Source organism: Leishmania martiniquensis, chromosome 30 (assembly GCF_017916325.1).
Source record: "Leishmania martiniquensis isolate LSCM1 chromosome 30, whole genome shotgun sequence".
NCBI lineage: Eukaryota > Euglenozoa > Kinetoplastea > Trypanosomatida > Trypanosomatidae > Leishmania > Leishmania martiniquensis.
In genome coordinates this window covers 1,114,301-1,139,816 of record NC_090165.1, presented here as the reverse complement: position 1 = coordinate 1,139,816, position 25,516 = coordinate 1,114,301, and the positions used below count along the sequence as shown (strand labels likewise).

The window sequence follows — 25,516 nt, the reverse complement described above, 5'->3', positions numbered from 1 at the left end:
AAAATGCGGTCTAAACGAAACGCACGAAAAAAATGAAGAGAGAGCGCGCGACGTTCACGCGAAGCAAACGCGCAACGGAGAGGCGAAAACGGGGTTGGGGGAGCAGCACTGCGCCTCTCTGATAAGCTCGACAGGGTCCTCTCTTTTTTCTCCCCCCTTTTTCGGACCACGGAGAGCGAAAGCGCTTGTGCGGCTGTGAGGAGGGAAGTGAGGAAGGAACAAGAACGCGGCAGATGCCTTTGGGAGACCCCTTCACCGCACACGTGTGTGCGTGTGCGTGTGTGTGTAGGCTGGTTGGCTCTCCTCACGTCTTCCTCTATTCCTCCTCTCTGCGCTGAAGGCACCACACGCGCACCCCCTTCGTTCGCGCTTTCCGTCAACCCTTTTCTTTTTGTATTTCGGATATCTTTGCCTCTTCCCGATGCGGCCGCACCACGCCCGTGTCCTGGCGGAGGAGAGCAAACAGAAACGTCAGAAACACGTGGTGGAACAGGCTTCTTCACGGCCGAAGGATCGTGGGCTGCTCGGCGGCTCTCATGTCCACTCGAGCGTAAGAAAACGATGGAGGTGTGTGTGTGTGTGTGGGGGGGAAGACAGAGATGACAGGCGTATATATATACATAAAGCAGTCGTTATGGCGCTGCCTTTTCCCTTGCAGCAGAGGCAGAGAACCCTCGTGTCACACGCGAGCGTTCGATTTCACTCTGCCCTTGGCAGAGGTGAGTCCCCACAAAGGCCTCTTCCATTCTCTCAGCTGCTCGTCGTTCCCCACCCCCTCCACATGCGGGATCTGTTTCCCTTTCAACGCCTCCTCTCCCCCCTTCCCTTCTCTCTGTACTCTCTCTTGAACTCTTCGGGTACCTCTCTTCCTCCGCATATCGGATCGGTCATATCTTGTGTGCCTTTTTCGCCTACTCGGGCGCGTCTTCCCTCCCTCAAAATGGTACCGGTGCGGCACGCCCTTGAGTGGCACATAAGCACGCGCCTCGCTCGCAGTGGAAACGGGAGGAGAGACGAATCTGTTCCTCCGCTCCGCCTCTCTTTTGCTCTTGCGCGTCCATCGGTGTGAGCGCGAAGGGGGCAGAGTGTAGTTGTCAGTTTCGCCACCACCGTCACCATCACCACCACGACCCGTTAGCGGTGTTTCCCTCTCTTTACTTCCCCTCTGAACAGACAAGGAGTTTTTTTTTGTTGTTGTTCTTCCTTGTTTCGTTTCGGCTGTCGAAAACGTTTCGACGCTGCGCATTCATCATGAAGTTGCTGGCTCCCGAGATGGCGGCCACGTACGACCCGGCCGCGGTGGAGGCGGGTTGGTATCCGTGGTGGGAGAAGTCCGGCTTCTTTAAGCCCGCCTCGGACCACAAGCCTGAGACGAAGGCCAAGTCTTTTGTGATCGTCGCCCCGCCACCGAACGTCACTGGCTACCTGCACCTGGGTCATGCCCTAACGGGCGCCGTGCAGGACACCCTCATCCGCTTCCACCGCATGAAGGGTGATAACACCCTCTACGTGCCCGGCACTGACCACGCCGGCATCGCCACTCAGGTGGTCGTAGAGCGCCGCGTCATGAAGGAGGAGGGCAAGAGCCGCCACGACCTTGGCCGTGACGAGTTCACGAAGCGCCTGTGGGATTTCAAGACGAACCACGCTGGGGTGATCACGAAGCAGTTCCGAAAAATCGGTTTGTCGCTTGACTGGTCGCGCGAGCGCTTCACGATGGACGAGCAGTCGTCTGCGGCCGTTGCGGAGGGGTTCGTCCGCCTGCACGAGGATGGCCTGGTGCACCGCGACACGCGCTTGGTGAACTGGTGCTGTGCTCTGCAGAGCGCCATCTCCGACCTCGAGGTAGAGTTCGTGGATGTGGCAAAGTCGTCCAAGATGACCATTCCCGGCTACAGCCGCAAGGTCGATATGGGCACCCTCACCCATGTCGCTTACAAACTAACGGACAGCGACGACGAGCTGGTGATTGCGACAACGCGGCCCGAGACGCTGCTGGGTGATACAGCGGTCGCCATTCACCCCGATGACGAGCGTTACAAGAAGTTCCATGGCAAGTTCCTGAAGTGCCCGTTCCGAGACGCCATCATCCCGATTGTGCTGGATGCGACGTTGGTCGACATAAACTTTGGTACCGGTGCGGTGAAGATCACCCCGGCTCATGACCCGAATGACTTTGAGTCCGGCAAGCGCCACAACTTGCCGCAGCTGGTCATGATGGATCTGAAGGGCTACGTGACGATGGAGCCGTTCAAGGGCATGCACCGCTTCGACTGCCGCCGCGAGATCGTGAAGAGGCTAGAAGAGATGGGACTGCTTCGCGGTGTGGAGCCATACGAATACCGCGTGGGCTGCTGCGAGCGCACCGGCGACATTGTGGAGCCGATGCTGATGCCGCAGTGGTTCGTGGACTGCTCCGACATGGCCCGCCGCTCCGTTGAGGCGGTGCGCAACGGCGATCTGCGCCTGTACCCGTCCTCGCACGAGGCGGTATGGTACCACTGGCTGGAGAACATAAAGCCATGGTGCGTGTCGCGCCAGCTGTGGTGGGGCCACCGCATCCCTGCCTACAAAGTTGTGGGCCCACTGCCGCAAGACGAGGACCCTTGGGTGGTCGCCCGCAATTTGGAGGAGGCGCAAGCGAAGGCAAAGGCGAAATTTAACCTGACGGATGAGCAGATCGCGGAGGCCTCGTTTGAGCAAGACCCAGATGTGCTGGACACGTGGTTCAGCTCCGGCCTCTGGCCCTTCTCCACGCTTGGCTGGCCCAACAACTCGGACGACATGCAGCGCTTCTTCCCGAACTCGCTGATGGAGACCGGACACGACATTCTGTTTTTCTGGGTGGCTCGGATGGTGATGCTCTCGCTGCACTTTACAAACAAACTGCCGTACAAGGAGGTGTTCCTGCACGCGATGGTGCGCGACAAGAACGGGGATAAGATGTCCAAGTCTAAGGGAAACGTCATCGACCCACTCTATGTCATCCACGGCGTGTCGCTGCAGACCCTCAATGACACAGTGCGCAGCGGCAATCTGAGCGACAAGGAGGTGGAGAAGGCCATCAAGCAGCAGAAGGAGTTCTTTCCGGACGGCATTCCGGAGTGCGGTAGCGATGCCCTGCGCTTTGGTCTCCTCTCCTACACACAGTCTGGCCGAAGCGTCAACCTTGACATCCAGCGCGTCGTTGCCTACCGCCAGTTCTGCAACAAGCTCTGGAATGTGGTTCGCTATGTTCTCTATCACGCCCTGGGCACCGACTACGTGCCCAGCAAGGCGCACTTTAGCCCTGCTGAGGACGCCGCCGCGCTACCACTGGAGTGCCGCTGGATTCTCTCGCGTCTCGACACGGCCATCGCGGAGGCCACGCAGGGCATGTCAGAGGGCGTGTACGACTTCGCGCTGGCCACCGGTGCTGTCTACCGCTTTTGGCTATACGAGCTGTGTGACGTGTTCCTCGAGCTGACGAAGCCGACCATTCAGAAGGGCGGTGAGAAGAAGCAGCTGGTTCAGGACGTGCTGCTCTGCGTTGTCGAAAAGGCGCTTCGGCTGCTGCACCCGATGATGCCGTTTCTCACGGAGGAGCTGTGGCACCGCCTGCCCAACTACAGCAGCTTTGGCATCGAGTCGATCATGCTCGCCGCGTACCCCACACCGAGCGGGTGGGCGAGCGTGGAGTCGGATAATGCCATGTCGATCCTTCTCGACGTGGTGCACAGTGTTCGCTCTATCAAGGCCTCGTACGCACTGACGAACAAGCACAGGCCGGATGTTTGGGTGACGGCGCACACGCCGGAGCTACAGAAGCTCTTCACAGCGGAGGCGATGATGGTCTCGACGCTCGGCATCGTGGGCGAGGTGAATGTCGTGTCCCCGGCCGAGGATGCGGCAACTGTGCCGAAGGGCTGCGGTTTCTCCGTGGTGACGAGGGAGGTGGGCGTGAATGTGATGCTCATGGGCTTCATCGATGTCGAGAAGGAAGTGGCCAAGCTGAACAAGCAGTTGGATGGCCTGTCGAAGCAGATTGATGGACTCAAGAAGAAGATGTCCATCCCCAATTACGAAGCGAAGGTGCCGGAGGAGATTCGGGCGTCCAACACGGAGAAGCTCAGCACACTGGAGGCGCAGCGGACGCAGCTGCGTGATGGCGTAGCGAAGATGAGCAGTCTCAAGTAAGGACTCCGATATTTGTATATATATGTATACATATATATTCATCCGCCTCTCCTCTCCCTTCAGGAGTGGAGCCTACACTGCCGCCATCGCCGTCGTAACCGAAAAGGCAAAGCCACCATGCTCGCTCTGAGTATCGATTTGCGTGTGTCTGAGTGGTGCCCCCGAAAAAGCTCAGAGGTATCAATGCATTCTTATGGAGCAGTCTGGCAGAGAAAGCCGTTTTTTTTTGTTGCGCGTTTGTGCGCGAACGCTTATGAGCGCTGCATACCCTTTTTTGCTCCGTTTCTTTTTTTTTTTGCCCTTTGTCTTGGATGGCGTAAGAGCTCCATTCGTAATGCAGTGCCTTTTTAATGCTGATGTTGTAACTGTGGTGGAAGGTGTTTTTTTGCGTGCGAGTTTCTGATTGTCTCTGTGTGTGTGTGTGTGTGTAGGGGGGAGGAACGCGACCATGACTGGTTAGTCGAAGGAAGAGTGGCGTTGGACCGGGTGAGGTGCCGCAAACCTATTTTGGCCGTCTTAGGGCGCAGAGGACGTATACGAAAAAGAGAGGAGGAGACAAAAGAGACCCCAACGCTGTGCCGCTTCGGTGTTTGATTCGGAATAAGGCTGCACACACACACACACACACACGGGCTGGAACACCTATCCACGTAAAGGGAGAGGACAAGCTAGTTTGTGAGCTCCCACTATTTCTTCAACGCCTGCTCGTTGGCACGAGGGGAGCCTTGCATGGAAGGAGGCAAAAAAGAAGTTGAGGAGGATGCCCTACTCATGCCGACTGTACTGCGGCTGACACCCACGCTCCTAGGCAAGGCATGTGGGCCACCAGGCTGAAAAGACGCGCGTTGGTGCACCGTCGTTCTTGCTTTCGCTCACTTCGTGGCCACTGTGGCGTTTTCAAGTGAGCCGTCGGCGCAACAGGTTGAAATGAGAACGGAACGTTCAGTGACGGACAGATAATTTCCCAAGTCGAGGGAAGGCAACGTGTCCTCAGTGCTGACCTGCCTCCTCTCTGCTTGGGGGCCATTGTTGTCCATCCTCTCTCCGTTGTGTCAACCCCCCTCCCCCCACACACGCTTCACACTTGTAATGGCTTCTATTCGTCCCTTTTTCTGCCTCTGTTGGTTCTCTTCCTCTCTCCTACATACACCAATACATGTACATATATTCACATATGCATACACATATATATATATATATACATGTACATATTCGTCAGCCCCTGTCCAACACCGCCGGTGAGACGCCTGTCGCGTTGATATTCCCTCGCCTCAGCGGGTGTCTCACTCTCTTCCTTCTATTTATCCTCTAGCACCGCTGTGCTCAATTTACGATTGGTTTCCGCGGTTCACCTATGCTGCGGCGTCTCCCGTGGCATCCTGCAGTGCTTCTTGCCGTCCCTCAGATTCGCTGCGCCGCATAGTTACTGCGGCCCACGCGCATACACGTTTTTCACCTCTCCTCTTCCTCCTCGTCATCTCTTCTCCCCTTTAGTCGCAGCCGTTTCGCGAAAACATGTCCACCAACGTGTGGGCATCGCCTCGCGATATGTTTCCGGACTCAGTTCGCGCGCTAATGTCTCTCTGGGGAGGGTTTTCGAACCCCACCAGCTACAGTGATAGCGGGCTTGAGAAGCGCCTCGAGCTTGACTTTGCCAGCGCCCTGGATGTGCACGCACTCACGGTAGCTGAGCTGGGGCATGTGCTTGCGGCTGCTGGGCAGAAACTGCTGCAACACTCGTCTGTGGAGGGCCTGCTGTCGCTGGAGATGACGCAGAGCATTGTTATTGTGACACCATACAAGCTGGTAGTGACGTCCGCATCAGAGGTGATGCTTCATCAGGTGGTCACCCCCGCCCTTGCGTTTCTTACATCGAGGGGCGCCCGTGTGGAGTGGGCCTCGTACCTGCGCAAGAATACCACCTCGCCATGGTGCGCTGAGAGCGAGACGAGCGACATCATGGCGCAGGAGTACGCAGAGCTTAAGGCGGCTTTCCCTACTGGCAAGTCCTTCTTGACCGGTCCGGTGGACGGCCATCACTACTTTAACTTCGTGTACGATAACGTGGAGAGGGTGGCGGGGCGTAAGGAGCAAGATGTGCAGGTGAATGTGTTCCTCTACAACGTAGCGACGGGACTGGAGGAGGTACACAAGACAACGCAGCGCTTTCATGCCCTGCCGAGCGGCGAGTATGAGGTGACGCGCACCTTCGTTGGCGCGCCGTGCGTGTCTTTCGAGACGAACGCCAGGGCTGCCGTTTCGACTCCGGCGCGCGTTCAGGAGCTCGTTGACACCTTTCAGCCCGCCTACTTCACGATTGTTGCCCTACAGGACAAAGACGCCGATGGCTCGGCGCTGCGTCGTAACTTCGACTCCTTCCACGCCTACACACTGCAGAACCGGACGGTGAACTTCTTCGGCGAAGGCTACGCGTTCCATCAGCTTCTCTTTGCCCGTCGTGCTGAGTGAGGCACTTGAGAAAGCGGGAAAAGGGGGAGACCTTCCGCTCAATGCCTGAGGTCACCGCACGGATGCCGGAGAGAGGCCAGTGGTATGCAGCCCATCGGTGACGACGTGCACTGATGCGCGGTGACAGCCTGTCGAGGTATGGACCCATCATGCACAGCCGAAGATGCGCAGCAGCCATACCCACACACGCACGCACAACACATCTGTGGCTCGTTGTCCGGGGTGCGCTCTCACCCCCATTTGACCTCCCCCACGATGTCCGTTATATGACTTCACTGGCACTCCTTAAGTGAATCGGCGCATAATCGTTTCTTATTTTCGAAGCTTTACGGCTTTCCTCTCTCCCACTTTTCTTTTCGCTTTGCCGTTGCTTTTTGTTTTCGTCGCTATCGCTCTCTCCTGCGTTCCGTATGGTGTTGATACCATCTCTCACGCGAGCGCATGCAGACTGAGATAGGAAGGAAAGGAGGAGAAAGCTGCGGCGCGTCATCTAACTCTTTCTCTCGCTTCCATCGGAGGCGGCACTTTCTCTATTCTCGGGACCTTGTGTTGATCCAAGTCCCTCAATGAAGGAGGCGCACACCTCCACGCGGCGTGTCGGTGAGGACGCAGGGCCAGGCAGCTGCGCCGTAGGGCGGGGGGGTCAGAGCAGCGCATCGCGCTGCTGATGCCGGCGGCCGGGTGCTAGGAGGGGCGGGGTCGGAGCGACCTGCGGCAGTGAAGCCGCTTGCACGATCCGCATGACGGGGCAGCGTGTGGGCGTCGCTCGAGCGTATCCCAAGCGGCCCTCGCTGCCTGTCGGTGCGGGGAGCCTGCGCCACCTCGAGAGGGATGCGCGGCGTGGCTGCCGGCGTACTGGGGTGTGGGGCAAGGCGTACACAGCGAGGGGCGAGCGGGCGCTGGGCCAGGGGCTGCGCTGCGGTGACGGAGTCGGCGCCTTGCGGAAAGACGCGCCTGCCGCTGCCTTGAGTGACGCGATGTGCATCTATGTCGAGTCGGTCAGGGTTGAGTTTAATTCACGTTGTGCGGCAGAGAGGGAACATGCTGGGAAATATTCGAAACGATAGTCGGGAACGAGAGAGGAAATGAACTTGAGCCCACCCGAAGTGGTTGTGGTGTGTGGCGTGGCGAAGATGCAGTGCCCAAGGTGGAATGGGGCGCCCGAACGGAGCCATGGGAGAACGCATGCGCACTTTTGAAATCGTTTTCCTTCACCTCTCTTCTCTATTCTGCACCGGTGCGCTGCACGCAAGCGTCTAGTGAAAAAAGGCTCATCCGCCTTGAAAGACACAAATCTTGTGCAAGGAACGCCTCCGTGGCGTCTGTTCGGCATTGCCTCTCAAGAGACTCCTGATCGCTGCCCCACCATGTTGCTAAGTCGCCCTGTCTGGAGAGTCTATCGATGAAGCACAATGAGCATGTGAACAACTTGGATACAGGAGCATGATTGACCAGAGGACGCTTCACGAGATGGGGGCATGCTGCTCTTATACGTGCGCTAAAGGAAGTAGAAAAGGCATCCGTGAGGAGAGCTGCAATAAGCGAGAGCGGTAAAGCACATACCGTTGCTCGGCTGAAGACAGGCTGCAGCATCTGCCACGACCGTCTCCGTCTTTTTTGGAAAGATATGGCGCGACAGGCGGAAACGGTCGAAGGCGCCACTCCTATGCCTGCCTGCAAGGGAAATGGACAAAGAAGAGGCGTCTGTGCGACGTGACTGCTCGTGCCGAGCGCCAGCTCTCCTCACGCCACCAGCCGTAAAGATAGTGGCCTACGCCGTTTCTTTTCGGATAGCGTCCACAAGTCTGCGCCAGCGTTTCCTGCCATGGCAGAGGGGGAGAGGGAGGGGTACTCCGGCATCCGAGCACACCCGCCCACCACAACTGGACATTGGCCAAGCACTGACATGGCGAGGACGCTGAAATGCGCGGCACAAGCGTCATGCGTATGGGCTGATGTGGCCGACAAGAGCACTGAAACGAGCTCATTGCTCAGGCTTTTCGGAGAGGCCACGCCGCACATGGCCGGCGGGGCAACCGACCGAGAGGAAGAGCCCCAGACACCACACAGGGAGGCGATACGCAAGCAGGATCACGCCGATCCTGTGTGGGAGTGACCTCGCACTCGTTTGCGGGGCAGAAGTGCAGCAGGGGCGGCAGCGGAAGTATCCACTTCCGAGCAGCAGGTATCCCAGGTCGGGAAGGGCTTTAACAGCGATCACCAAGTGCATGCCGCCATTGCGTCTGCCCGACCGCGGACCGAGGAGATGCAGAGGGCCTACAAGGAGCTCTGCCGCACCCACCCGCGCGCCGCGCTCTTCCTGAAGCTGGCGTGGCACTGCGCCGCACGAGCGGGCGACCTGGGGACACTCCTGAAAAGGGATGTGCACATCTCCGCACTCTCGGAGAGCTCGCCGACGGCCTCAGTGAGTATCACGATCCGCTATGGAAAGGGTGCGAGGTTCCGCGGGCCCTATGCGATAGGGACGCGATTGCAGCGAGAGGACGCGGCCCTGCTGCTGAAGCTGCTGAGGAGCCGAGGCCCAACGCAGCGCCTGTTTGCGGACGTGACGAGCCTCCGCGATCAGCTGCGCCGCGTGAACCCTGCGGCGGCCCTCCCGTCCATCCGGAAGGGCGCCGCCCGTTACCTGGCAGCGAACGGCGTATCCGAGGCGGGCCTCATGCGGATCACCGGCCACACGCGAGCGGACACGCTCAAGCGGTACCTGGGCTATGGCCTCCAGCCAACGAAGGAGGCCGTTGCCGCGCAGGAAAGCGCCGCGCAAGTCCTCCTAGGATTGACCAGCTAGGATGGGAGGCACCGACGGCGAAGAGCCTGGGGGTGTCGGACGCGGAGCTGTATGCGGAGACGCGCCGCATGCAGGGGCTGCCACCGGTGGCGACGCTGCCCGACGCGCGGCAGTGGCCCCTGCACCTGAAGCACACCACGCCGCTGGACCTGGCGGCCGTGCGGGAAATGCCCACGGCGCACAGCCGCACGAAGCGGTTCCTGGAGCAGGCCATCCAATACATGAACCCGAGGCGGTTCGTGGGCCTGCGCACTTCACGCACGGTGAAGACGGCGTCCCTGCCGCTCGCGGACGTTCTGAGAGCGGTGGAGATGGGGAAGTTCGAGCGTTGCGACTGGCAACCTCGCCACCCAGCCTCGCGCCGGCCGCTGCCGGAGGGCGTGCGCGGGGTGAACACGTTCTCTGTCCCAGAGATGAAAGGCCGACGACGGCTGATCACCGAGCCGCACCTCAACGCCCTGGTCTCGAAGCAGGAGCTGCCGAAGGTGGAGCATCCGACCCGCCAGTGGCGGCGCCAGGAGCTCCGCTACGCGCGGTACATGTTCCAGCTCGACTTTGTGGCGTTCTACGACGCCATCCCCTTGCCGGAGGAGATGCGGAACACGTTTGTGTTCCGCGCACGCGACCATGTCCTCTACCGGTGCTGCACGCTGCCCACCGGCGCACGATGGAGCGTAGCGGTGGGGCAGGCGGTGACATGGACGATCGTGGACATCGACACACCAGTGACGGTCTTCACCATGATCGACAACATGCTCATCGCGGCGCGCGAGGGGCAGGAGCGTGCGTTTCTATCCGCGGTGCGGCGCATCCTAGCCCGCATCCGGACGGCGAACCTCCTCACCTCCCCGGATCGGGAGACCGTGGCGTCCATGTCGGACGAGGAGCTGCTATCCTTGGCACGGGCCGACAACACGTTCCTGGGAGAGGACTTCCATTGGAACGGGAGCGAGCGGGTGGTACGCAACGCGCTCAAGACGGTGGCCAAGTTGAAACTGGCGCTCCGAGCGACGCGCTTCTCATGCCGGTCTTTCGCGTCCCTGGCGTCGCTGGTCATGTACGCCATGCGCACGACGCGCCTGAACCCGGCGGAGGCGTTCCCCTTGCAGCAGGCGTACCGAGCCATGTTTCGGCTCGTGGACCGCGGCTGGGATTGGGACGAAGAGGTGCCCTATGTGGGGTCGAACGTCCTCGCGTGCCTCCAATCGGTCGGCGGACGCCTGGTCGAGAACGAGTGGTGGACGATCGCGGACAGGACCGCGGCCACCTACGAGGATGGCACGTACGACGCCATCTGCTTCACGGACGCGTCGGCCGACGGGTGGGGAGCGGTGGTGCGGTACGCGAACGGCACCACCGACGCCCTGCAGCAGAGGTGGGCCACGGACTTGCACCCGAAAGGTCGCGTCGGCGAAGGCCCGCCACGCACGCGGGTGCCGGACCCGCTGCCGAACGACAAATACTTCACCGCCAAGCACTCGGCGCACACAGATCCACGGGCGGCGATGCTGTGCCTGCAGTACCTGATGGCGCACGGGCTGGTCGCGAGAAGGGGCCCGATCATGCGCATGGCGGTGGTCACGGACCACTTTGCGATTGTGCGGGCGCAGCGGAAGCACAACGGCTTCGGCGGCATCGGCAGAGGGTGCTGCCTGAACCGCCTGTACGCGTACACGACGGCCCTCTACTTTACCGAGCGCGTGCAGGTGGTGTTCTTTTACATCGCCGGCCAGGTCAACCCCGCGGATGAGCTATCACGCAATTTCGCCGACGACGGCGGCACGACGGGGGTGACGCGGCGCGTTGTCGACAACCTGGCGGTGCCTTTTCTGCGCAGCACGTATTCCCCGTTATGCGAGCAGGCGCGCGGATCGCCGTCCACGATTCTCGCAACGGGGCGGGTGGATGGGGGCGGCATGGCCCCCCCTTCCCACTCAGGCTCACCAACGACGGGGCCCCAGGACCCCTGATGGGGAGTTCTTTCCCCGGCCAGCGTTCCCTTACCGCGGCAAGGACAGCGGCTACCGGCGCGTCCACCAGGAAGGAGCGGCTGCGGGGGTTGTGACAGACAGCTGTGACGGGGCCGTTCTCCTCCGCAGCACGCACACGCCGCACTCAGCGGAGAGAACGCGGAACGGAGTACATTCCACACGATGGACAAGCACGACTACGGGGGACGAGGGCTGGTCCTGGCCAGAAGTCTGCTTACAGGAGAAATGAGACCCGCGAGCGCAGCGAAGCCGCGGCAAGATTTGCTCCCCAAATGTGGAGGAGTGCTGTTCAAGCGCATGCGACTAGCCGGACCGTCCGCGGGTAATCTCACGCTCCTCACGTCTCTTGGCGGCGCTGCTTTGCATTTTCTTCGCATCAGTCTGCACATATTTTTTTCGTGCGTGTGCATTTCTGTCCCGTTGATTTCTGACGACTCTGCTGCCTTTCCCACGTTGCTTCCTTGGCTGTGGCGCCCTTTTTACGGCTTACTGAGTGCGCTCATACCGTTTTTCGACGCTGAACGCTGGCGAAGTCGTGTGCGCTTTTACCGCATTCTCCGTTTGCTGAGCGTGTGATTCTCTTCAGCTCTTTGCGCTTTCTTTCTCCTCCCTTCACACGATCGTTTCCATGCTGCGCGCACCTTCCCACGCACTCACGTCTCAACGTACTGGCTCGTCGTCCCTGTGCTTGTGTTGTGCAGGGCCGCTTCGCTGGCACATACGCACTCACGCACGGAGGCATCCATCATAGTCGTTGGTCGGGGGGGGCAAACACAAATGCAGCAACAGCGAGTACAGGACTGCAGCCCCCTTCCCGCTTCGCCCCTTGAAGGGGAGGAGGAGGAGGTGTGTGTGTGTGTAGGGGTACTGGTGGTGGTGATGGCGGTGGGGCTGTTGTGCTAAGACGATTGGGAGTGACGCCTGCCAATGAATGGCATCTTTCGTTCCCACTTCTTTCCCTAATGAAAAAAAAAAACGGCGCTGCGGTCCTGCTGGTGCGGGAAACGGAGTGAGGGAGAGGAAGACAGAGGAAGCGAAAAAAAATGGCAGTGCTTCTCAATGTCTGCTCTTTCAGCAAACCACATCAGTACACCCAGCGCCTTTATTCCCTCTCGGCATTGTCGGAAGGCGGAGTATCTCAGGTGGAGGCGACACCCAAAACTAAGAGAGCGAAAGAAGGGCGGCCTGCACACCTGCACGAACGTGGACGAGGGAGGAGGAGAGGTACAAAAAAATCACCTGTAAGCCTGTCATTGCGATACCGTCCCGGTGACGCCCGCGAGCGCTTCTCTGCCCTCCCCCTCCTGTCCGACATATTTTTCCCTTTTTTCTCATCCCTTCGCTGCTGCCGACCTCTGATGACGGCCTTCTCCGCTACTTTCGCTCTCGCCTTTCCTTTCCCATGTTCACGTTCTCCCTCTGCGTGGGTGTAGTGATAGGGCGGCATGTGCGCATCGGAAAAAAGGGGGAGAAAAATCGGTGATGCGTCAACGAGCGACGCCATTCAAGAAAGGATTCGCAAGTCGCGTCATGGTGTCCGTGGACGTCGTCCTCCCTTCCCCGCCGCCAGTGGCGGATGCACTGGTCTTTATATGCTTGTGGGCGTGTCGCGCTGTGCATACGCAGTAGCAACGCGCTCACGCCGCTCATGTAGCTGCGGGGTACTTGATCAATATGAGACCATAGCAGCGTTGGCGAAGAGAGCGTTGTGCACTGATGTTGGAGGCGCGCCTGTCTCAGGTCACGTGTGCGGCCTTCCCCCACTATGTTTCCTCCAAGGAAATTTCACGGCTGCTGTTGGTTCTCTCAACGCCCTCTGCTTGCCCGCACTCTCTGTGCTTTTGTTTCATACATGGCGACGGCGCACGTGCTCGGGCACTCTGGTCTCACTGCCCCCTCCCATTCTCCTCGCCCTCTCATCTTTGGCTGCGGCACTTAAGAATACCGAAAAAAAAAGAAATAACGCCTTATTCGCCACCCCTCGACTTTGCTCCGGCAGCTCTGCGGCGTCACCGCCGAATTCACACCAACGCGTTAAGGCCGATTTGGGACGATCCGCATTCACCAAGCCCGACGGCACCTCGCTAGCAGCCATGAGCGTTTCCTGGCCCACTACAAAGGACCCCCTCACGCTCATGGCGATGTGGGGCTCCATGAAGGGGTACAACCCGGAACAGGGGTTCAGCTTTGAGGGCCCGGAGAAGCGTCTCGAGGTGATTCTGCGCTCTACATCGGAGACGCACGTGGATGGGCTGCGCAGCCTCGACGACTCTGTGTGGGCCCGGGTGGTTGGCTCACTCAATGCGCAGATTGTGTCGAGGGAGGCGAATGCGTTCATCAACAGCTACGTGCTGACCGAGAGCTCCCTTTTCGTGATGAGAAACCGTATCATCCTCATCACATGCGGCACCACCACTTTGCTGAACAGCATTCCCAACATCCTCGAGGCAATCAGCGCGGTGCGTGGGGAGCTGGAGTGGGTCTCGTTCATGCACAAAAACTACTCCTTTCCGTGGGAGCAGAAGGGGCCTCACACGTCGCTGGCAGAGGAGTTTGCGACGCTGAAGCGGCACTTCCCAACTGGGAAGCCGTACATCTTCGGGCCTGTGGACAGCGATCACTACTTTCTCTTCTGCTATGATGACATCATCCGCCCCTGCAGCTCCGAGGATGATACACAGCTCAGCATGACCATGTACGGACTGGACAAGGAGCAGACCAAATACTGGTTCAGCGACCGCTTCATCTCCACCAACGCAGAGACGGCCGCCATCCGCGCTGCAACGCACCTGGACCGTGTCGTAGACGACTCGTGGACGCTGCATGACCTGCAGTTCGAGCCGTGCGGCTACAGCATCAACGCCATCCGTGACGAGGAGTACCAAACGATACACATCACCCCAGAGGACCACTGCTCCTTCGCCTCCTACGAGACGAACAGCCGCGCGGCGAACTATTCGGACCGCATGAAAAAAGTCCTCGGTGTCTTTCGGCCGCTGCGTTTCACCGTCATCGTCTTCCTCGACCCCGAGAGCCCCGTCGGCAAAGCGTACAGCGACGGCTGCGGAATCGGGGTAGAGCCGGAGAACTACCCCGAGTACAGTGTCCAGCACCGCACCACCAACGAGTTTGCGCCCGGCTACGTGGCCATGAAGATCAACTACGTAAAGAAGACTGCGCTAGAGGAAGCCAACACGGTGCTCGGGGCTGCCGCGGCGACTGTGAACGCGGAGCTCACCTAGTCCTGCGCCCCAGGTCTCGTTGCACACTCGAACATATTGCACGCACACCACGACGTGTAAGCAAGCGAACAATCAAAGGCGCCCACCACGCCGCACTGCTTTCAGGTTACCCGTCCGTCTAGACTCGCGCATCCGCCTAAACGTGTACCAGCGCCAATCTGCGCGCCAGCGTCTTGTGCGCCGTCATCACCCAGCACTGCTTGTATGCACGAACGATAGCCGACCTGTTTTTTTTTGATGACGGTGTCTTCATCTATACGGCTCAGAGCAAGGTGAGAGACAGAGGGGGGCGGGTCTGCTCGTTGGAGCTATCGGGACAGCGTCCATGCTCGCCCCCTGTCTTGCCCTTTCGCGTATTTCTCCCTCTAAGCAGTTATAAAGGCATCGTAGCGACTTGTGCTTACTTCTACTCTTCCTGTTGCTGCCACTGACCCAGAGGGCCGTCATGGGGGTGGGGCGTGCACCCCTCGGTGCGTGGCGTGTCGGTGAGGACGCAGGGCCAGGCAGCTGCGCCGTAGGGCGGGGGGGGTCAGAGCAGCGCATCGCGCTGCTGATGCCGGCGGCCGGGTGCTAGGAGGGGCGGGGTCGGAGCGACCTGCGGCAGTGAAGCCGCTTGCACGATCCGCATGACGGGGCAGCGTGTGGGCGTCGCTCGAGCGTATCCCAAGCGGCCCTCGCTGCCTGTCGGTGCGGGGAGCCTGCGCCACCTCGAGAGGGATGCGCGGCGTGGCTGCCGGCGTACTGGGGTGTGGGGCGAGGCGTACACAGCGAGGGGCGAGCGGGCGCTGGGCCAGGGGCTGCGCTGCGGTGACGGAGTCGGCGCCTTGCGGAAAGACGCGCCTGCCGCTGCCTCGCGAGGCACGATGCGTGCCTGTGGCGCGCCGAGAGGGGTGGAGTCGGGTGTGATGCATACTGTATAGAGGTAGACGGACATATCGAAAGGCTCTCGCGGCCTCCATGCGTGAGCGCACAGCGGTACCCTCACGCGCTGAAGAAGAGCTCTACCCTAGGCTTTTCTCTTCGTTAGGCGGCCGCTTTTCTCAAAGCAGCGCACGACTGTACTCGTGTGCGAAACAGCTTCGCATTAGTGAGAACGGAAATGGCTGCAACACTTCGCTGCGAATGAGCCGACGGGTGTAGAGAAGGGGCTGCGCGAGTCTTTTCTCCTTTCTCGTGCCGCCACTTCTGCCGCGACTACACCACCCTCATGTATGCAGATGTATGCGCTCACCAGCACAAATCAGTGGGTGCGGAGAGTACGACGGTAACGCCTGTGCCGCCGCAGTCGCGTTTTTCCGCCTTTGATCCAGGCCGTGCGCCTGGCGGCCACTTGCTGGCCTCCCCCTTCGGCTGCGCGGTGTGCCGCCTGCCCCAGGCGGGCCTGAGCAAGTGAGCTGCACGCCGTCGTCCAGGCGGGGGCCCGCCTCCACGGTCCTGCCCCAGGGTGCGGCAGGCCAGCTCCCTCGCAGCCCCCGCGCCCTGCCTGCGCGCCGCCGTCCGCCCTCGGTCCCCTCAAGCCGCGGCACCCCACGACACGCTGGCGGGAGCTTCTCGCGTGCCGGGCTGCAGCGCCCAACTGTCCTGTTCGCGGCGCCCTCGGCACGCTGCCGGGCCCCCGCACGCGCCGCGGGAGGCGGGACGCTGCCATGGCCCAGCGGCAGCCAGGGGCGCTCCGCCTCCACCGATGTCCGCACGCCTGTGACAGCAGAGGGTGCGCCACGCGCATGGGGCATGTGCCCAGCGCCACGAGAGAGAGAAAGAGGGGGGCCGCGGCCGCCGCAGCCACCGCACCTGCTCGTCTGTGCCTCGGACGGTCCTGCTGTCGTCGCTGCGATCCATGCACCCGCACCCCTTGCTTCACATCCCGCGCAGTGGCCGCCGCAAAGGGGACCGCAGCCTCGTGTCGCCAGGCATGCGGCCGTGTGGTCGCGGTGCACCCAGCGCGGCCGCTGGCTGACTCCACGTCCGCCTCCCCTGCACCGTCTGTCCACAGCGCGTAGGGCAGCGCCGCGGTTGCGGAGAGTCGCCGCACGCGCACAGCCCGGGGGACCAAATCGCTTACGGGCACGCGCCGAAGCGCCCTCCCCGACGCACCCCCCCTCACAGAGCACAAATCACTCTAGAGGACTCGTCGAGAAACAGGGCGAGCCAACGTCGTCTGGCGCCGGGACGCCACACGCCATTCCGCTGCGCACAGCGCAGGTGACGGTCCACGATCGCGCTCAGCACCACCGCGACGCAGCAACTACAGAAGAAGCCGTCCGCGCAGCCGCTTCATCGTCGGCGCCTTTCGCAGTGAGCCGGTTCCGGCGGCAGCGCGACCGCACACGTCTCTCAGGCACCGCAGACGCCCTGACCTCTGACTTTTCACCAAGGGACCCCAGCAGGCGTACCTGGGAGCCGCTCGCAGGCTGCGTGCGGCCACCCCACGGGAAGAGCGGGTATGAGGGTGTTTACAGCAACAACAGCAATCCAACAAAGTCATATGCGTCGCAACGATTATTAATTTTGCTTTTTTTTTCTCCGAATCTCGCATGCCCTTCGTTGAGGAAAGAGGCAAATCTGATTACCTGTGTGCGGTTGATGGAGGGCTCTGTCTGCGTGCGCAGGGTGATCGAAATGGGGGTAGAGTACACCTTCCGCTCTGGGAGGAGACCCTAGGCATCGTGTGGCGGCAGCCGTGATGCTTGGGGGAGGAGGAGGAGGGCGTTGGGACTCCCTCAGTGCCCATCGCTGTTAACCTCTTACCGATATGTCTGATGTCTTTTTTTTTGCTCGTTCAGGGCACAAGCGTGCTCTCGTCACCTCTCTGTTGTCGTCTCCCCTCAACCACTTGCTGCAGCGCAGCCACTCGCGCATGTGCAGGTGATTTTTTTTTCCGTGGAGGATGCTAAGCCCGTTTTCTTTGCAGGCACGTGACAGCACGAAAATCGTTTGTGGACAGATGCGCCGTGTGGCACTTCGTTTTGTGTCGCAGGCGGCCGGCCGTCCAGGTTGCACGCCATACCAGGTGGTGCTAAGAGCATTGGAGCACGAGGGTCGCGGTCTCCTCGCCGCTGCGGAGGTGTTCAAACAGTTTCAACGCTTTTACCGATCATATCAGCGGGAGGAGGCGCAGCGGATACCGGCGGTTTCTGCGTCGCCGGGGTCTTCTCACGCCGGTGGTGGGGACACTGTTGCTGCTGCGCCTGGCGTCATGTCGGGAAAGCCGCTTACGCAGTTTTGTGGTCGGGTCGAGGACGTGGAGCCTCTGACCGTTCTCCTCCTCAAGGTGCTGTGCGACCTCCAGAAGCTGGAAGAAATGCGATTTCTCTTCACGCAGTGTCTGCTCGAGCTGGAGGACCGCACCCCCTCCGTGGAGCTCTTTAACGTCTTCCTTCTTGCCATCAGCATGACCGACACGTTTAACGAGCACGAGGTGGAGAACCTCATCGAGCTGCAGCGTGCAAAGGGTGTCGTGCCGGATGTGGTGACTAAACTGTCGCTGTTTCTCCTGTACCTGCGTCTCGGTCACCAACAGTGTATGGCATGGTGGGCCGAAATTCGTGCCGAAGTCGACATAGTCATCGACACCGGCGCTGTTAGGCGCTACCCACTTCTTTCGCTTCGCCTACAGCACTGCTTTCAAACGTTGTTGCGGCTGCACTACGATACTGCTGTCATCCACGAGAGCTTTGAGCTACTGCACCGTGCTGCTCCGGAGCGGGTGACGCCGTCGATGGTGCTGCCGTACCTCCTCCTCAGTGCCATGAACATGTCGGCCCCGCCATCCGTGGTGGTGAAAGTGCTCAAACTGGTGGAGGAGAAACAGTTCCAAGCATCCTTATCACCAGCGGCAACCGCCGTTGAGGACACCGCGGTATCCTCTTCGTCCTCCTCCTTCTCCTCGGCGGCAGCGGCGGCCACGCAGAAGCCGGTGCTGAACAGCGAAGTCACGGTGTTCCGCCTGCTGGCCAAGTGTGCTCATTACGGCGATGCCGATGCGGCCGCTTACATTCGTACGTACATCGACACGCACCGCCGGTTTGGACTTGTGGCGAAGGAGAACGAGCCTGTGGCGGCGCTACTTTATGTGGAAGCGCTAACGAAAGCGGGGAGGGTGCGCGCTGCTCTGCGCGTGTTGGAAAGCGAAGTGCCCGCACCCTATAACCGCCCTGGTGAACGGCCGAAGCTCTTCCTGCAGTCGCACCGCCTGTCGCTCCTGTCGACCGACCCCGTACGCAATGTGGTCGCTGCTCTGGCCCCACTTGTCGCGGCAGTCCATGTTGAGGATCCTGCCGTGTCGCTTATGGAGGAGAAGGCAGCGGCCGATGACGCGGAAGAGCGCGCCCCGGTGCCGGTTACCTCCGTCACTCTCGACTTGATGCTGGCCGCATGCCAGCTCGCTGGAGGCGCGACACGAGCAGAAGAGTTGGTTCGCCTCTACCCGCGCTACGAGGCTCATCCCACTAGCACGACGTACGCGCTTTTACTCGAGGTGTACGCGGCGACGGCACCAGTGGACGGCGCTCTGAGGCTACCGTCACTAGAGCGTGAGCTGAAGGATGCTGGTATCCAAGTGGATTCGGCGTGGTTGCACGCGGCCATGGCCGTGGCCCTTAACGCTCGGGACATCGGTGCCGCTCTTCATATCTCGGAGCTGAACGTGGCGCACAAGTCGCGCGTCGACGTGAAGCACGGAGCGCGCCTTTTACGAGAGCTGGCCGTGACCGCTGACGTCTCTGCGATGCGACGGGCTCTGCATCTCTTGCGTTCAAGTAGCTCGACCGTGGATTCTCGAAGCTTGGCGTTGTGCACGGCTGTGCTGCGTAACTTGGGTGTCCCCTCCGCCGCTCTCAAGGTGGACGTCCCTGCGCACATGGCGTGAGCCGTTTGCTGATCGTAGCAGCTCTCATTCTCCGCGCAGAAAAGGAGTATGTGTGCGTGGAGGGTGTATGACGTTGCTCGAGGAGAAACGTGTAGTGGGCCCCGAGGCATTGCCGAATCGTTCTCGTCCCCTCCACCCCCACGACCACCTCCTCGTCTCTTTCTTGTCGTCCTCTTGGCTCATGGCACGACAGTTTTTCCTTCTATTGGGAACACTGGCCGCTACGTGGGGAAGGGAAAGGAAACGCAGAGAAAAAAGTTGCGCTTGAGTGCCTCTTGGCGGCGCCACAAAACGATTGAGGCACCGGGGAGTGGGAGTGTTGTCCTTGCCTATTCCCCTCTCCCTCTCACGCCTCACACACAAGCGCAGGCTCCAATAGGCTGAGCCTACGCACCTTCAGGCTCTCCCGTTTTCTCTCGTTCCATAAGTACACCGACACAATGGCCACGCCCCTATGCATCTTCTTTTCACGGAGGTCTTGAGGGCCCTAGGTGCACCCAGACAACGTCCTGCCGGCTTTGGCAGATGGTAACCGGCTCCACAAACCGGGAGGTCTTTGTCGCCTCTCTTCGACCATCTGCCCTCGTCTTGGGGCTGAGTGCAACTCCTCGGCCGTTGTTGATGTTGCGCGGCCCGGGCACATGTGTCCCCTCGCCCCCGGCTCGGCTGTGGGCGTCGCGTGTCTCTGTGGTCACCCGATGATCATTTGCCCCCTTTTGTTCCAGTACTCTTTCCTCTCTTCTTTCCTTGCTCCGCACCCATCTCCCTTCCTCCCCCCACCGCCACCACCGCCACCACCACCACAACACACACTCCTAATACACATATTTATCCGTGACTACTGCAACACGAACACGTGCCCCACGCTCCCCCACTCCGCTGGGACAAGAATCCGTCTCTCCTCTCTTTCCCCCTCTCGTCCTCCCCTGTGTGTGTCTCCCTCACCGTTTACGCCCCCGATTTCTCGGTTCTGTGTGTGTGTGCGCGCGTGACCCTTTTCCTCTTTTCTCCTCCCCTCCCGATAACGCGAAACTCTTCCTAAATTACTGTGTGAGGCCGACGAAGATACACACGCACACACACACAGAAAGGATGGCTGCCGCCCAGCAGGTTGCGAACGCCTTCACCGTCGACTTCGTCGAGCGCGTGGCGAAGAACGCTTCAAACCTTGCCGACCTCTACGGCCGCCACGCTACGCTCACCGTCAATGACTTCGAGCTCGGCATCTCTGAGGTGTTCGACGACTATGCGCCGATCGCCGTGCAGAAGTGGGCCCTCTCGCTACAGGGCAGTCGCCTGCGCGTAGACAGCGTCAACGCTGCGCCCGTGTACGGCGGCGTGAACGTGTTCGTGACAATGACCGCTTTTGGGGAGATGCAGCAGTATTACCACATCGTCACAACGCTGGAGTCGTTCCAGGACACGTACGGCATGGACGGCTACTACATCCGTCACCAGGTGATTGCTCGTATCGGTGCCGTTGCCCCGGAGCCACCGGCGCCTGAGCCGGCCTCGGCCGCCGCGGAAACACAAGACGCGCCCAAGAACTCCAAGTCGGCCACCCCGGAGCCGGAGGCGGCGCCTGCGCAGTCGGAGCCGAAGTCGGAGGCAGCCGAGGAGCCCGCGCCGGCCGCCGCCCCTGGGCAGTCGGAGGAGGAGGAGGAGAAGCCCGCACCTGCCCCGGTGAGCAGCAAGCCGAAGAGCTGGGCTAGCCTGGTAAGCTGCGCCCCGGTGAAGACCGCTGAGCACAAGCCGGTGCGCGTGGTGGCTCACGAGGGTGGCAAGAAGCCAGGCCTCGAGCCTACCGCCCCGGCCGCTGCTGCGTCGACGTCGAAGCGCCCGCCGCCGCGTGAGCGCAAGGTATCGGAGTCCGTGGGTGACCGCCTCATGTTCAACACGACCGGCTCCGTGACGGACGAGGAAATCCGTGCCGCTCTTGGCCCGATGGCTGCGCACCTCGTGTCTCTGCGCAACAACTCAGCCAAGGGCCACGTCTTCATGGACTTTGCCGAGAAGGTGAGCGCCTTCGAGGAGCTTTCTAAGGCGCAGCCGGTCATTGGTGCCTCCAAGATCAAAATGAGCGTCTTCCGCCAACGCGCCCGCGAGTAGGGGCACCGGTAGGGGCGGGCGGGGTGGTTCACTGCTCGAACAGAGCCGTTTTTTCTATCTCCGTTTCCGCCTGTCCCCTCTTCCTCTCCACCGTCGTCCTGCTCCTTCTCCGCGCCACAGCGAACACGGGGAACGAGTAATGGGAAGGAGATGGACGACGAAGGCAATACTCGGCCACCCTCACTTTCGGCTCCTCTCTCTCGCTCAGCGCGTTTCTGCTCCAATGCGCAGCCAGAGAGAAGCACACATCCACTCATCTGTAGCGCGCGGCTGAAATCTATCAATGCACGCGCACGGAAGCACAAAGACGGATACTTTTGGCTGCTTGCGTTGTCTCGCCCTTCTCCTCCTGCCCCCTCCCCTCTGCTCCCCTCTTTCCCACACTGTTCTGTACCTCAGTCTGTGCATGTGCCTCTTTGCGCACGCCCGAGCGAGAGAGTGGGAGTGAGATGGCCCCTCTTGCGTGTGCTTGTGTTACGTGGTGAAGAGTAGTTACAGCGACTGCGCCCTTTCTCGCTGAGTGGCCTATTCCTTTCGCTCCTCCGCTCCCCCTCACCTTCCGTGACGCACTAAGGATAGAGCCGATGGCACATCCCGTACCTTCCCGCCTTCCTCCCTCTGCCCGTCGCTGTGCCCTTCTCCCCCCTCCGCTCCCTTTACGGCTGTTCGTTCTCCGGGTATCCTGCTTAGCTCTTGTCGCCAGCTTCCCCCCTCCTCCTCCTCTCCCCTCACCCACCGCCCCGCGTTCCCTTCTTTTACTCCATTCACCCCCTTTTTTTTCTGTTGTCGGCTTTCACATATCTGTTCTAATTTTTTTTCTTGTTGCCTTGCGTTCATTCTCAAAGGATCCGTCGCGTCCCGATGGGGTCGGCAGAGGAGGACAACAGAGGCAGAAGAGGTGTGCGCGTGCATCGAGGTGTGTCTACGTGTGCAGAGTTTCAGGTCATGTGTTCTCTTTGTGTGCAAAAAAAAGATTCAATGGAACAAAAGGAAGCAGCGGCTAAAAGAAGGTAGGGCGTGCACGCACGCACGAGAGAGGGTGAGATGAGGGATGGAGTTTAGGGATCCTTTTTGTGCAGCGTGGATGTCCCGTCGTCGCTGCTGCACTTTTCTTCGCTCATCCTCCCTCACACCCTTTTCATGACCAAACAAATTCTGCAGAAGCGAAACGCGGGAAAGAGGTGAGAAAAAGAGGAAACGGAGGGCGGCAGACGAGCAGAGATGCACGCACCGGCACACATCGAAATATGCTCGTAAATTATATAGATTTCACATGGTTGATGATCTGTTTTTGAGCTGCTGATGTCCAAATGCGGGAGAGGTGACAAGGAAAAAGAGATGGAGTTGGCAACGCTCTCGGCATCGGCACGCATCTTCGCGTTGCCGTTCCATTGGGGGAACGCGCGGGGGAGAACCTTTTCTTTCTTTCCTCCTCCTCCCCCGCCCCCACCCCTGCCACAACGACACGAGGGAAAAGGTACGAAAGAAAAAGAAAAGAGTCTGCGGCTTCTCGGTTGCTGTATGAGTGCGCGCACGCTTCTTTTCCCATTTTCCCTTTATGTGAGAGTGAGAAGTTGGGCGCAGCAGGCCTCCTCTGCGCCAAGAACGTATGGCTCTCTGTGCGTCGTGGGGCTGTTTGTTGGCGAGCTTGTGTGTGAGTTGGCGCGGAGATACGCTGCCTCCCCCCCAAAAAAAGATAAAGTGTAACTAAAGTGGTCAAGAAGCCCAAAGTTGTCCTAGAAAAAATAACTTAGCCACAGTCGCTTGCAGATGCACCTTCAACCTTCTGCTCCCAGCCCCTTTGTGATTGCCATTGAGTCTGTGTGTGTTTGTGTGCGTAAGCGAACCTGCACATTCGAAGCGCAGGCGCTCCACCACCAGGCATTCCTTTCACCAGAGCGGGGCCCATTTCGGGAGGTGGGGTATCTGCAACACTCTGAATGCCCCTCTTTGACCAAAGGAAAGCGAGACGCAAACGTGGAGGCAGACGAGGTGAACAGGCGAAAGGAAAGTCTTCTGCTTGCTCTCCCCTTCCCCTCCCCCCTCGGGGGCTCTGCCGCTGCCCCTCTTTCCCAACCCTTTCTCTCTTGGCGTCCCTTTTGCCCTTTCGGATTCCTCGCCGTGTTGTCCACCGACATCGTACTCGGAGAAGGGCAGCGGCACGGCCACTGGCCTTCCCTATTCGACTCTCTCGTTGGTTTGCTTCCGCCTTTATTCGCTCGCTCCTTCGCACTGGCTGACGTACGTGGGCATGCCAAGTCACCTCGCGTGCCACACAACACCGCCGTTCACTGCATCGACGCCCTTCCTCGACTCTGCACGCCCGTAGAATCAGCAAGCCGCTACAACAGAAATGTCTGACAAAGCTGCCACTCTGCTTCCCCAGAGGGTCAGCCTTCGAGTTCCGGCAACTACGGCGAACATGGGCCCCGCTTACGACACCCTCGGCATGGCGCTCTCCATCTTCATGGAGCTGACAGTAGAGGCGGCGGACAACTTCTCCATGACGGTGACTGGCGAGGGCCACGAGCACATCAGCACGGATGAGGACAATATGGTGGTGAGAACTTGCCGAATCGCGTTCGAGGGGTACGCGCACAAAAGCATGCCGCCACTGAAGTTCACCATGCACAACAACATTCCGTACAAGTGCGGCTGCGGCTCATCTTCCGCGGCAGCGGTAGCCGGCTTCATGGCGGGCATGATGCTCTGCGGTCTCACCATGGAGACACAGAAGAGAGAGGCGCTACTCTGCGCAATCTCAAAGATCGAGGGTCACCCTGACAACGCCTCTCCAGCCATATACGGTGGCATTCAGCTTGGCTACAAGAAGGACGATGACAGCTTCATGACCTACCACGTGCCCACCCCGCCGAACCTCTCCATCGTGCTCTTTGTTCCACAGAAGCTCATGAAGGCGAGCACGCATGTGACCCGCGACTTGGTACCGACGACGGTGTCGCTGAGCGACGCCATCCACAATATTTCCGGCACAGCCATCTTGACCCTGGCCTTCGCAACCGGAGACCTGCGGCTGCTCCAGGACGCCAGCGACCGCCTTCATGAGCAGCAGCGCTCTAGCAAACTGTACCCGCACTACAACGCATGCGCCAAGGCTGCGCGCGAGGCAGGTGCCGTGTACGCCTTTCTCTCTGGCGCGGGCCCGACCGTTTGCGCCATGGTTTCCGGCCGCCACGGCGATCTTCTCACCCAGCCGATGGGGGAGCGCAAAGCAGAGGTGGTGGCGGAGGCAATGGTGAGGGCCGCGGAGGCCGTTGGCGTGCACGGGCGGGCAATCATTACTGTGCCTTCTGAACTCGGGGCCCACCTTGCTGGCACCACCTGCATCCGTCCAAACATCCAGTACACGAGCATCTGATAAGCGGCAAGGCGGGCGCGCTAAAGGAGCGGCAGGCAGTCAATGATCATGCTGGACGTGTGCCCATGGCCTCTCCAGAAGTAAACGACGCTGAAGCGTGAAGTCGAATGGAATCCTCCGTTCCCCACATGGCGTCGACACAGGTGTGTGCCGCCTGTGTTTTATGTGCCGTGTCGCACTCCCCTCGTGTTGATCCAAGTCCCTCAATGAAGGAGGCGCACACCTCCACGCGGCGTGTCGGTGAGGACGCAGGGCCAGGCAGCTGCGCCGTAGGGCGGGGGGGGGGTCAGAGCAGCGCATCGCGCTGCTGATGCCGGCGGCCGGGTGCTAGGAGGGGCGGGGTCGTGTGCGACGCTCAACTTGAGCGGAAAAACGGGTGCATCGAAAAGGAGTTGCCGTGCGTGTGAATAGGGATTTCGCATCACTGGTGCACTTGACGGAGGTGAGCGCACCAGCACGCTCAAACAGGGTGCG

The 25,516-nt window shown here is 60.3% G+C and overlaps 6 protein-coding genes across 6 annotated transcripts; all 6 read left to right on the top strand.

Annotated features, from left to right (window-relative positions):
• Positions 1-1,251: 1,251 nt before the first annotated feature.
• LSCM1_03937 (uncharacterized protein) lies at positions 1,252-4,176 on the top strand (the record flags this gene model as incomplete). The annotated part of the gene is made up of 1 exon (XM_067321467.1): positions 1,252-4,176. The coding sequence occupies one exon, from the start codon at positions 1,252-1,254 to the stop codon at positions 4,174-4,176; it is 2,925 nt and encodes a 974-aa protein (XP_067176835.1).
• A 1,515-nt stretch (positions 4,177-5,691) lies between these two features.
• Positions 5,692-6,645, top strand: LSCM1_03936 (uncharacterized protein; the record flags this gene model as incomplete). Its single annotated transcript, XM_067321466.1, has 1 exon — positions 5,692-6,645. One exon carries the CDS (start codon positions 5,692-5,694, stop codon positions 6,643-6,645), a length of 954 nt encoding a protein of 317 aa, XP_067176834.1.
• Positions 6,646-13,538: 6,893 nt separating this feature from the next.
• LSCM1_03934 (uncharacterized protein) lies at positions 13,539-14,687 on the top strand (the record flags this gene model as incomplete). Its single annotated transcript, XM_067321465.1, has 1 exon — positions 13,539-14,687. One exon carries the CDS (start codon positions 13,539-13,541, stop codon positions 14,685-14,687), a length of 1,149 nt encoding a protein of 382 aa, XP_067176833.1.
• Positions 14,688-17,631: 2,944 nt separating this feature from the next.
• Positions 17,632-19,554, top strand: LSCM1_03933 (uncharacterized protein; the record flags this gene model as incomplete). The annotated part of the gene is made up of 1 exon (XM_067321464.1): positions 17,632-19,554. One exon carries the CDS (start codon positions 17,632-17,634, stop codon positions 19,552-19,554), a length of 1,923 nt encoding a protein of 640 aa, XP_067176832.1.
• Positions 19,555-20,646: 1,092 nt separating this feature from the next.
• Positions 20,647-21,663, top strand: LSCM1_03932 (uncharacterized protein; the record flags this gene model as incomplete). The annotated part of the gene is made up of 1 exon (XM_067321463.1): positions 20,647-21,663. The coding sequence occupies one exon, from the start codon at positions 20,647-20,649 to the stop codon at positions 21,661-21,663; it is 1,017 nt and encodes a 338-aa protein (XP_067176831.1).
• A 2,353-nt stretch (positions 21,664-24,016) lies between these two features.
• On the top strand, positions 24,017-25,042 carry LSCM1_03931 (uncharacterized protein; the record flags this gene model as incomplete). The annotated part of the gene is made up of 1 exon (XM_067321462.1): positions 24,017-25,042. The coding sequence occupies one exon, from the start codon at positions 24,017-24,019 to the stop codon at positions 25,040-25,042; it is 1,026 nt and encodes a 341-aa protein (XP_067176830.1).
• Positions 25,043-25,516: the final 474 nt, after the last annotated feature.